This window comes from Arctopsyche grandis, chromosome 11, assembly GCF_051622035.1.
Source record: "Arctopsyche grandis isolate Sample6627 chromosome 11, ASM5162203v2, whole genome shotgun sequence".
Lineage (NCBI taxonomy): Eukaryota > Metazoa > Arthropoda > Insecta > Trichoptera > Hydropsychidae > Arctopsyche > Arctopsyche grandis.
This window is the reverse complement of record NC_135365.1, coordinates 1,562,441-1,575,690: the sequence shown is the minus strand read 5'-3', so window position 1 is coordinate 1,575,690 and position 13,250 is coordinate 1,562,441. Positions and strand designations below refer to the sequence as shown.

The 13,250-nt window shown below is 38.2% G+C and overlaps 2 protein-coding genes across 2 annotated transcripts in view; both read right to left on the bottom strand.

Moving 5' to 3' along the window:
* The window catches only part of LOC143919146 (uncharacterized), a 1,208,594-nt gene that overhangs the window by 319,687 nt on the left and 875,657 nt on the right, over window positions 1-13,250 (bottom strand). The window lies entirely within an intron of this gene.
* Window positions 2,904-5,845, bottom strand: LOC143919076 (uncharacterized). The gene is made up of 2 exons (XM_077441261.1): window positions 5,159-5,845; window positions 2,904-5,081 (listed from the first exon to the last, which is right to left on the bottom strand). Exons 1-2 carry the CDS (start codon window positions 5,270-5,272, stop codon window positions 3,126-3,128), a joined length of 2,070 nt encoding a protein of 689 aa, XP_077297387.1. The 5' UTR covers window positions 5,273-5,845; the 3' UTR covers window positions 2,904-3,125.

The window sequence follows — 13,250 nt, the reverse complement described above, 5'->3', positions numbered from 1 at the left end:
TATTTGGTCACACTCAAATTGTCTTCCGATAAGCGTTGACAAGTGTCACATTGTCTCTTTTTCCAGATCTCGATCATCAATTGAATTTAGTTACAATATTGATGTCTCTATTCTTGCCCGTCAGACACATATCAAGGATTTGGGAATTACTTTTTCAAATATCTGGAATTTTAATTCTCATATCCAAGATGTGTGCAATAGGGCTACAAAAACTTTAGGCTTCGTCGTCAGAAACTCACGCGCCTTTAATAGCACCAGAGTGACACGTTTACTGTATACTACATTGGTGCGCAGTTTGCTTGAATCTGGCTCGGACATATGGAGTCTTAATCATTTAAGGTACACGCTAATGTTAGAGAGGGTGCAAAGAAAATTTCTGCGCTATCTCTACATGAGAGAGTTTGGGCGCTATCCCTACTTATTTCCCAGTAAGTTTGTCATGGGCTCCTTGGGCTTTGACTCCTTAGCTTCACGTAGAAACAATCATCGTGGTAAGCTTTTTATAAAAAGTCTAAGGGGTGAATGTCATCTTCCTGAAGTTCTGTGTAATCTTAAACTTAGGGTACCTGAGAAACTGAGAGAATCTCGCTCCAGAACTCTATTCCTACCTATTCGGGCCAGAACTAATGTGCTTGATGACTCGCCCCTTTCAAGAGCCATTCGATTATTTAACCTGCTTTCTGGGAGCCTTGATGTTTTTACTGCATCATACAGTTCTGTCAGGCAGCATATTTTAAATGACTTCTAGCTACATACATATTTACACATGTTGTTTTCATTTTGTAATTTTATTATTTAGCATAATGTGTATGTATATATGTTGGTTTTATCTTTATTTATGTGTTTATGTGTATATGCATGTATAATGTTTGTATGTATATGAATGTATGTATTGTATGTGTATGTGTATATGTATATGTGTGTGTATGTGAATATATATATATATATATATATATATATATATATATATATATATATATATATATATATATATGTATAGGTGTGTATGTATGTATATGTATATATGTGTATTTTTGTATTTATGTATGTATGTATGTGTATTTGTGTATACGTGTAAGTATTTGTGTATATATGGATGGTGTACATATATGTTTAAATAATTGTCTTTGGCCAGGAAGGCGCATTGGGTTTACCTGTTAGGCCTTCTTGGTGAAAATTAAATAAAAATAAAAAAATAAATAAAAATAAAAATATAAACCGCTTAAACATGACTAATCTAATAGTAAACATATTATTAAAAAAAATTAAAGAATTAATAAAAAAAATATATATATATATATATATATATATATATATATTAAGTCTAGAATCCGGCGGCTGGCCGGCAGGGCCTAATGGGGCTGCGCCCCCTGCTGGGACTTCGAATCCTTTGAATCGAAAAAATAAATAAATCGAATCATTTGTTCGATGACGTCAGGGATCTACGAACGAACGAACAATCAAGGATACATACATACATACATATATACAAAGTCTCTTTCCAAATTATATACATTCTAATATTCTAATGTATATATATATATATATATATATATATATATATATATATATATATATATATATATATATATATATATATATTTATTTTTTATTTTATTGTTACAAATCAATACACACTCGCCATTACAGATTCGCTCCAATGCGACGGGTGTACGTTAACGAAATACAGAATACATAAACAATCAGAACTCAGAAATACAGTAATACATACATATACAATCAGAATATATAGCATATAACAATTAATCAGAAATAATAATCATAGACATCTATGGATTATTTTTAGATTTTTTTTTGTACATTTTTATATATATATATATATATATATATATATATATATATATATATATATATATATATATATATATATATATATATATATATATATATATATATATATATATATATATCATCACATTCTAATATATATCACATTTAGTTTAATTTACTTTCACACAACTAATCACCTACATAATTCAATTATATATTTAAAATCGGTTAAAGTATTGGACATCACATCAACATTACTACCTATGATATATGTACATATGTATATTAGAATATCATCTGCAAAAAGATGATACTCTTTCGTCTCAAATGCTCGTTTATAATCCAAAAAGACTGCTCCAACAAGCTTACCTGATTTTTCCACCATCTCCATCCAATTAGAAACAACCAACTGGATAGCGGTTTCTGTTGAATGTCTGTCTCTAAATCCAGACTGTTCCACAATCAATCATTCACATAGATGAACTCATATCAACTGAATCATCACGATTTACTCCAGAATCTTCTCAACAATTTGCAATGCATTGATGGGCCTCATTCATACCAGGAACCTTTGGAACAGGTCATTGATGTATAATACACTAGATGGGCCCAGACGTGTTATTTTGGTCGGAGATCTTGTCTTCACTAACTGAGGGGGGCGGGGGGTTTAACTACCGGGGAAGTTGGGTTTTTTTCCCTACGACGCAGCGGTACCTACCTACCTACTAAGAGAAACTGTGCTTGCGCCAAAAGGGAGACAAGTATAACACGTGAGGGCGGATCTAGTGTATTATACATCAATGGTACAGGTACAATGTGACACACCTTTCGTGCTTCTGGAACGGATACCATTTCCAAACACATATTTATTCATTTCAATAACTGAGGTTCAACAAATTCCCAAGTGTTGATTAAAATATCCAGACTCAATTCATCCATACTAGAAACCGATTTCCCACTAATTTAAACCCATACGGACATCAGCATTCACACTATTATGCCTAATTTGAATTGAGTTAACTATATCATTCACGCTATTAGTGTAAAACTCATTCAACCTCTAACCATTATCAAGTACTAAGGATAAAATAAAAAATCTAGCTATTATTTTTACAAGGATTTTTAATCATGACTTTTATTTGCAACATGTGAAAATATACATATATTATCACTCATCAGGTGATCTACAATCTTATTACTCCTTAATGTGTATTGTGAAAATTTTTCTTAAGCATGCTAACCCGGGGACTCGGATTGGGATGCTTGTAAGCAAATTTATAAACGGTATTTATATAATAAACCATCTTTTATACGTACATATATGTATATTGTTATTATTCCAACTTATGAGATTTTTTATGACGCACAAGGTTACATTTTTGGATAAATGATTTTAGACAAATGTCACATTTGTATGATTGTATCCCAGTATGATATTTTTTATGTCGCATGAGGTCATATTTTTGGATAAATGATTTTAAACAAATTTCACATTTGTGTGGTTTTATCCCAGTATGCAATTTCTCATGTGATTTAAGGCAATATTTTCGCGTAAACGATTTTAAACAAATATCACATTTGTGTGGTTTTATCCCAGTATGGAATGTTTTATGTGACTCGAGGATAGTTTTAGTAGAAAATGATTTTAAACAAATTTCACACTTGTAAGGCTTTTCCCCTGTGTGAGATCTTAAATGTAACACAAGTACATGTTTATGTATAAATGATTTTAAACAAATGTCACATGTGTACGGTTTTATCCCACTATGCATTTTTTTATGGGATTCAAGGGTATATTTACCGAAAAATGATTTTAAACAAATTTCACATTTGTATGGTTTTATCCCAGTATGCAATCTTTTATGTGACTCGAGGATTCTTTTAGTAGAAAATGATTTTAAACAAATTTCACACTTGTAAGGCTTTTCCCCCATGTGAGATCTTAAATGTAACACAAGTACATGTTTATGTATAAATGATTTTAAACAAATGTCACATGTGTACGGTTTTATCCCAGTATGCAATTTTTCATGTGATTTAAGGCCATATTTTTGAGTAAATGATTTTAAACAAATGTCACATTTGTATGGTTTTATCTCAGTATGCAATCGTTTATGTGCCTCGAGGTTAGTTTTAGTAGTAAATGATTTTAAACAAATTTCACACTTGTAAGGCTTTTCTCCTGTGTGAGATCTTAAATGTATTACCAGTCTATCTTTTCGAATGAATGATTTTAAACAAATGTCACATTTGTAAGGTTTTATCCCAGTATGCAATCTTTTATGTGACTCGAGGATTGTTTTAGTAGAAAATGATTTTAAACAAATTTCACACTTGTAAGGCTCTTCCCCCGTGTGAGACCTTAAATGTAACACAAGTTCACGTTTTTGAGAGAACGATTTTAAACAAATGTCACATTTGTATGATTTTATACCAGTATGCAATTTGTTATGTCTTTCAAGGTGAGATTTCCGAGAAAATGATTTTAAACAAATTTCACACATGTAAGGCTTTTGCCCTGTGTGAGATCTTATATGTAACACAAAATCATATTTTCGAATGTATGATTTTAAACATATGTCACATTTGTATGGTTGTATACCAGTATGCGATATTTCATGTGATGTAAGGCTATATTTTCTAGTAAATGATTTTAAACAAATGTCACATTTGTATGGTTTTATCCCAGTATGCAATCTTTTATGTGACTCGAGGATTGTTTTAGTAGATAATGATTTTAAACAAATTTCACACTTGTAAGGCTTTATCCCAGAATGCAATTTTTCATGTGTTTTAAGGCTAGAATTTAGGGTAAATGATTTTAAACAAATGTCACATTTGTATGATGTCATCCCAGTATGCAATGTTTTATGTGACTCGAGGTTAGTTTTACGACAAAAAGATTTTAAGCAAATGTCGCATTTATATGGTTTTATCCCAGTATGCAATTTTTCATGTGATTTAAGGCTAGATTTCCGAGTAAATGATTTTAAGCAAATGTCACAGTTGAATGGCTTTTCTTTAATATGTAAAACAAGTTTTGATTCACTGGGAAATGGCTTTGAAAAACTTTCAGTATTCTTTTGGTGAATTGTCCGTAGTGAAGGCTCATCGTCCCATATTACATCTTCCAGGAAAACTTCTTCCGTTTTGATGTTCAAGCAGTCATCTAACCTCAGTTGGGACGTTTCGTTGTTTCTAAAACAAGCCTTTCGAAAGCTGATTAACGATTCCAGATTGGTCTTACACGAAATACACACTATGTCTGGCAGCCCATCGTTTCTCTTAACCTGCAGATGAGAAAAGATGGGAATAAGAGTTAACCAATTGGGTGCACAATAATTGTAACCTGTAACCAGCAACTGACATAAATTTGACAGCAGGTCCGAATGCGTTGCTCTAGACGCTCTGGATGAGGATCGCCGAAGATCGAGACGGAAGACTCGGCAGGAGCTGATCCAAGACAAAGCCTACACTCCATCGTCTTTGTATGAAATAGTACACTAGGCGTGACGTTAGCGACGGAATTGATTTTCCCATTAACTTATTTCATGTCAAATTCTCGAGCAGTTCAGTGTCGCTTAGTGCAAATCACTTTCCAGCTAATATTTATTAACAAAATGCCCACTATTATATTATTAAATGTAATTGTATATGTACAAATAACAAATGGAGAGTAAAGCAATAATTAACTGTCAGTATGAAATTAATAACTGGTCAGAATAAAACTAATAAAGCGACAATACAATAATATAGGAACAGCAGTGGCGAATTATTAAGCACTACGGGGGCCACAGGCGCAATGTAATTTGGAGCCCCCCACCAATTATAAAGTGAATTGTGAATCATGGGTATGTTATAAAAAATGTGTTTTTAATATTTACAATCCTTGATTAAATAATAAAAATCTATTTACCAACTTATTAATAACAAGAAAAAAAGGAAAACATTTTAAAGTTGAACTTTTTGAGCTTCGATGCCGCAAATTTATCTATTATATTATCACAATCTAATAAATTGACACGTCACTTTGAATGAACATCACTGTTATCTTGATTTATCGAATTCTTTAAATTATTTTTAACTCGTTTCAAAACTGAAAATGAATGTTCGCCACCTGCATTACATATAGGCAGTGGCGGCTCGTCCATACGCACTGCGGTACTGCAGCACCCCCAAGGAATTTGAGAAAAATTTTATATCATTATATACATAAATATCAATATTATTTAAGCGTGTATAGGCTCGCCCACACACCGATACATCCATTAATGACCATACATTGCGGTACTAATATCAGAAAGTGAGGTACGTTTATGATTTTGTGCAGTACGGTTTTCGATGGAATATGCCTAGTGGGCGAAGGAGGGGCGCGGGGGCAGCTAGAAGCTAGAAGTCCGTACTGCACTCCCAACAGTACACATTTCTTGTTGCGTTCGTGTGCGCGCCGCGCGCTCAACACGCTCCTCACTTTTCCTTATTTCTTCTGCACCTTTTGCCTTTCCTTCTACAACTCTTACACTTTCTATGTTTCTACACTTCCTTCCACACGTCACTTTAAGTATTTAACCCATTTGAACCCAGAGCTCGCGTGAAAACACATGTCCCATGTGCCCAGGACTATTTTTTCGTTTATTTTCCAAAATCTTTGAGTTATTTCATGGGAAATATTTTTTATAGGATAGGGATGGATAATTAATTGATTTTTCAACATTTTTAATTTTTTTCAAGGTGGTGTCTTGAACGACCTTTGGGGCTAATGAAACATGTTTTATAAAATAAAACAAAAATCACAATGGAGTCACATAATCAGTTATAATACTCTCTCACTGGTTATTTGTAATTTTATTGTTAAGAAATTTATAAAATTAATTTTAAAAATAACAAACACGCATCTCTTCGATAAAATGATATTTTCAAATCGCATAACATAACACACGCAGGTACATATATTGTGACATATACACATCGTCAACAAAAAAAAGGGTGCACCCTTTTAAAAGAAGAAATGTCATAAACGAGATTTTGGGTTCAAAAGTCGTAAAAACAAAATACATGAAGACAAAATAATTAATTATTATGATACGGTACAAAACATTTGTCATGCAATGGAATTTCACAGTTATCACAAGCGGAAAACGTTTTATTTTTACAGTGTCCACAATTTCTCCTTTTCTGTTTGACCAATATCAAATGTCTTCCAACTTCCTTTTGATTTTGATTAACTTTGCCGGGTCTGAATGGGACCAATTGTTTTCGTTTTTGACCATAACACTTGCACAACATCTCTGTTACCTGTCTGTTAAATCCTAATTTATCAAATTTACAACCAAAACTTTTGCTAAGAATCCAAGCGTTATTCACAGCTACATCGATGTTCCAAAACAGAATAGGCATGTACCATTTTTTCCCTCTAATACTTATGTTATAGTTAGAAATATGGTTATCCATTTGATCAACCCCACCCATATATTTATTATACATATTTATACTAAATGGTTGATTGATTTCCACCCTACTTGTTTCTTTAACCGAATATCAGTTTCCAGGAGTGGTAATATGTATGTATATGGAATCCGGAAGTTGAGACTCGTCCCAATTATCAATTTCTTCCCGTATCTCTGCAGTAGTAAAATTGCATTCTCTGGAAAAAAATATGTGTCATTATCCCAAGGAGTCATATACGACTCCGTCGACTTTTGATTTTTTTTTTCAGGAATATGAGATATATAAACGCAATTTCTCTTATGCATATTATACAATAAGTCCTACTGTATTAGAAACATAAAGATAAATAAAAAATATGTAAAAATAAAAAACTTACGTATGTTTTCTCTTCGACATATCTGCAAGTCGAAAAGCGCTCGATGTTATTCCCTCAAAACTCCAAAAGGAACTGATTTAATTTCGTGTGACTTTCTTAAAATTCATCACCAACATCTAACCAAGCGTAACGAAAGGTTTTACGGCCGGCCTGAGTGATCCCTTTATTTTACGACGCAAAATTGTAAAATGCCGTGAACGACCGCGCTGGCATACATCGTGTAAGTTCATAACTGACCGCGTGGGTTCAAATGAGTTAAGATGGTATCAAAATCAAGAGAAGCTGAGCCAATGTTTACAAGAACTTAAATATTCTTCCGAAAATACTGATTTCTTCCAATTTACTGAATACAATTCTTCCAATGATATTCTTCCAATTTACTGAATACAATTTTTTTATTTTAGTCAGAACTTTTTCACAAGTTAATGCTGCATGTAGAAATTATTTATAACCAAACGCAATCTAGTAATATCGTTGCATTTTCAATTAAAGAAAACTTAAAATTTTTTAATAATGTCATTATACAAATAAGAGATTCTTACAACGAATAGAAGCAAAAATATGTGATGCATATATTATCGCACATATTATAGAATCCAAAAATATGTGAGATGTTATTTTTAAGGATATGAAAGCATGATATACTTTTTCTAATGAATTAAAAGCTGAGAAAATTATTTAATAAAGAAAATTTTGAAAAGTACTGAAAGAAAATGCCAATGGAAGATCTACTACTAACCGTTGAATATAAATATATAATATCCAATGCTAAATGAAGAAAAACTTCTGTACAGACTCCAGGGATGTTCAACTCGAGAGCACCCCGGAAGTCGATTTCGTAGAAGCTCGTGGTAAGCTTGGGCGGGGCTGGTTTCCTCACGGTGCCTTCCTTCGTCGTCGATGGTCTGGTCTCTGCTGATGTCTATCTCTCTCTCTCTCTCTCGTACAGTGTGCGTAAGGGAGTGTGATACAGGACAAAGGCGGGAAATTATACAATAATGATAACAGGTTGTAATTCTGTTTGTATGGTGACTGTATTTTATATATATATATATATATAAATACAAAGAATAAGCAGAAGGGGGGGGGGGGGGAGTCCGTCGTGAAATTAGCGCGCACGTGTTCGAGAGGTTATGATAACCTCACTCCTCACGTGACTACGTGATCTGACTTCGACGAAGAAAGACCAGGATTTCCTCACTTCTCACCGGACGTATACTGAAGCTGTACTTACAGTATCGTCTGCCGATCCAGGCTGAGCTGATCGGGACTCGGTGGTGGGAACAAACTCGGTAGCGAACAGAGATGTTCACTCGACCGAAGCGGAAAACGAATAGGAGGCGGGGACGCGCGCTCGGCGCCGATCTCCCTCCAAAACGGCTCCTTTGGTCGTAACGCCACGAAAGCTGACCATGAAGACTTGGTCGGAACATACTCCCCCCGTTGGAAGTCAGAGGATCGAATTCCAAAACAAATAAGAATTAATGGTGCACAAGCGACTAATGAAATACACAAAAACCAAGCAAATAAGCAAAAAAATAACAAAAAAAACAAAAAACGACACAACAAAATAACCCAGTCAGCAAACAAAATAACATTAGTCCATCGTCAATTTCCCATCCTACATAAGCAGCTGACTAAGCCGGCAAGAAACAAACAAAAAATAGACAAACAAACAACCAAAACACCAACAAATAACCAACACCAATGCTAGGTAACAATATTGTTCAATCGTTATATGTCCCAATCTATCCTGATAGCTCTATTACAAAGCACCAATCAAACCAACAAGAGAAACATAAAAGAACAGCAACTCAAAAACTTAAGTTAAAACACATAAACTGAATCCTCAACACAAATTAAAGACGCCAACTTTAATGTGGGACGTTTTGAACGTTCGCCACACCGTTGCACAAATTCACTGAGTGCTGCTCGACTGGCAGTCGAGCTACTCGCCGGACTGCTCGCTTGGTGTTGTTGATGGAGGAGTAGTAGGACCTACTCCTGTGCCCCTGTCTGCCAGGGGCCGCTGCTGCATGTGCTGGTGCGGTAGCACCCTCGCTCCGGGTTGATCGACCAGATCCTCCTGCTGTTGCGCAACTAGTGGTGCGCCAACTAGGAACTGGCCAGGAGTTATGGGAGCTGGGTTGGGAAGGTCGAAAGATGTGAGGGTTAAAGGGAGCGGGTACATTGCGCTTCGGCAAGCGGAATCTTCGTACCGCGGAAATACGCGATTCGTCCAGGGGACGCGTAACTGTCTTGACTGGACGTCTCGCGCCAAAACAAGATAACGGATCACGACCCGTTGTGTGATGGCAATTCCGAGAATCGCTTGAAACTGTGGGCGCTTCTAGAGAGCCGCCCAATATCCAGCCGAAAGCTGTATTCATCATCGCGATGCGTCCTCCTCTGTCACCGCGTGACTTAGAGGGAACTAAAATGGTACGTTTGCCATTGCGTAACATCGCATGATAGGCGTCGCTGCCTATCACCATATCCACTGTACCGGGAATATCGAATGACGGATCGGCAAGGGGGAGATGAAGCGGCAAATGGCTCCGAATTTCGGACACGTTGCGCGATGGAAGTTGATTCGCGATCTCGGGCATGATTGCGCAATCGAGATCAACACTGGAGCCCTGATTGGGGATGCGCGGTAGAATTCGAATTACCGCGCCACTAGTAATGGACGTCCTATTTGAACCTATTCCTACCAGGTTGACGTCCATCCTTTTCGACTTTAAGGCGAGTCGCCTTCTTAAGTCTTCAGAGATGAGGTTGAGTTCGGAGCCGTTATCTAACAATGCTCGAACCTTGTGCGAACGCCCATCTCCGCCGCGAACTTGTACTTCCACGGTGGATAACAGGACAGTTCGGGCGTGAGAAGGCGATACGCGTCTCACCGAGTGTAAAACCAACGATGATTTTACGGGTTTGGCGTTCTCTGATTTCTTGGGGCTCCGATAATGTTTGGCCTTATTTGAAGACGAAGTTTGGTATGGAGTTGAGTCATGTAACATGGTGTGATGGGCATGACCGCATTTGAAGCATCTCTGCTTTGTTTGGCACGCGTGAACTATGTGCCCTGGCCTCAAGCAGTTGAGACATAGTCGACGTTTTATGGCGTTCGACCTACGCTCATCACCGCTCATTTGGCGGAATGATGGACAGGCTAGCAGAGAATGACTTCCGCTGCAACTGATGCAGGAGGGGCGTTCCCTCCTCACATGCAGAACTGCTGCCTTCGGATTCGTAATGGTTCTTGGTCGAGGATTCGACTCGCCTTTTAAGACGAAGTCGGCATTTTCCATCGATTGGCACTGGCACGTTAGAAAATGCATTATTTTGCTAAACGTGCAGTCTTCATACTTGGGAGTCTGAAGCTCCCATTGCTGAAGTGTACTCCGGTCGAGTTTTCTGGTGATAAACATCACCAGAATCTCGTTCCAGGTCTCGACCCGGACGCCCAAGTTAACGAGCGCACGTACATGCATGTTGGCATCATCTATGAGACGACGCAGACTGACGTGATTGTTGCTCACGACTGGCTCGGCTTCAAGCAATGCCTGAAGGTGATACTGAACAACAATTTTTTTGTTGTTATAGCGTTGATCTAAAATGGACCACGCGCTCGTAAATGAATCTGAAGCTAATTCCAAGCCGTCAACTAAACGTTGGGGCTCTCCTTTTAGGCTTCCTAGTAAGTATTGGAACCGGGCGATTTGCGAACTCTCGCCGGCCATAGCGGCCAAGAAGCGTTGTGAAAAAAGCGGCCAATTTTGGACGTTGCCTTCGAAGGTGGGCAACTCCAAACGGGGCAATTTTATTGCCGAATTTGATTGCGGTACAGGTGACATTGTGAGGTTAGCGCCATCTAACGGTGAAGCGCTCAATTGCGGCTCACGCAAATTGATTGCTTCGGTGCATCGCACGAAGGCGGCCATATGCTCCCTATCAAATAGGTCCACGACGGATTCAGAGGCCTGCGCCTCTTCTTGGTCCAGCTCGTTTATCTGAGCTTGGATCGCTTCGAATTCAGACAGTAATGGTCTGATTGTTTCGAGCCTGATTCTGAGCTCGAAGATGCTCAGATCGTCCCCCAATTGATTCGCGTTTCTCGTTAACCGAGCGCGAATTCTTTTCCGCGTATTTTTAAGCGTACTCAAAGACGCCATTATTGAAATGCGACGACATCAAACAAAGGAAAAAATGGACGCGGGAAAAAACAAAATGGACGTTGACGACCAAAAAAAATAGCAACAACAACAGAAAAATGCTAATTACGACCAACCTGGATTCGACGACGTTGGAAGACCAGCTCTGAAGACATCCGGCTCGAAGGACCAAATGTACAGACTCCAGGGATGTTCAACTCGAGAGCACCCCGGAAGTCGATTTCGTAGAAGCTCGTGGTAAGCTTGGGCGGGGCTGGTTTCCTCACGGTGCCTTCCTTCGTCGTCGATGGTCTGGTCTCTGCTGATGTCTATCTCTCTCTCTCTCTCTCGTACAGTGTGCGTAAGGGAGTGTGATACAGGACAAAGGCGGGAAATTATACAATAATGATAACAGGTTGTAATTCTGTTTGTATGGTGACTGTATTTTATATATATATATAAATACAAAGAATAAGCAGAAGGGGGGGGGGGGAGTCCGTCGTGAAATTAGCGCGCACGTGTTCGAGAGGTTATGATAACCTCACTCCTCACGTGACTACGTGATCTGACTTCGACGAAGAAAGACCAGGATTTCCTCACTTCTCACCGGACGTATACTGAAGCTGTACTTACAGTATCGTCTGCCGATCCAGGCTGAGCTGATCGGGACTCGGTGGTGGGAACAAACTCGGTAGCGAACAGAGATGTTCACTCGACCGAAGCGGAAAACGAATAGGAGGCGGGGACGCGCGCTCGGCGCCGATCTCCCTCCAAAACGGCTCCTTTGGTCGTAACGCCACGAAAGCTGACCATGAAGACTTGGTCGGAACAACTTCAAACTAAATTAGAAGTGTTTTACTCAAGGAAAGAAATGCATAGTTTTATGAACGGATCGACCGGGGCAGGTGAAATGACGGGGGGGGGGGGGACAGATGCGGTTCGGGAAGCTATAAGTTGCTCCATCATCAGCTTCATCATCTCCAACAGCATTGCGCCGTCTACTGGAACTGGTGATGGGGGAGTCGACTGACCTTCCGGTGGGGAAGTCGATTGTGAAGAAGACGCGTCTGGGGCCTTCGACAGAGTAAATACTACTTACAATATCACCCATATCCAAAAGGGTGATATTGTAAGTAATGTTGACCGTTTCGAAGACCCCACTAACTTGTATGGTGACAGATGAATTAAAATGTTGCTGTACTGGCTGTAAAGTGTTACAGCGCCGCGCTGAACGCTGCGCAGCCCGGAGTTTCGGAACGAGAAAGAGAAAGAGCTATTTGCAACTGCAGATAGCTCTTTCTCTTTCACTCACTCTGCCGTTTTGGGCTGGACAATCGGCAGCCTTCGCCTGTTAAACGACATTCATCTGTCAGTTCGTTTAAGATTTCGCGCGCTTGATCTTACATTTGATTAGTTGAATCGCACGATCACAGCTTTATTCGTTTTCGTTACTCTTAATTGGTTGCGTACGAGCCCTCATC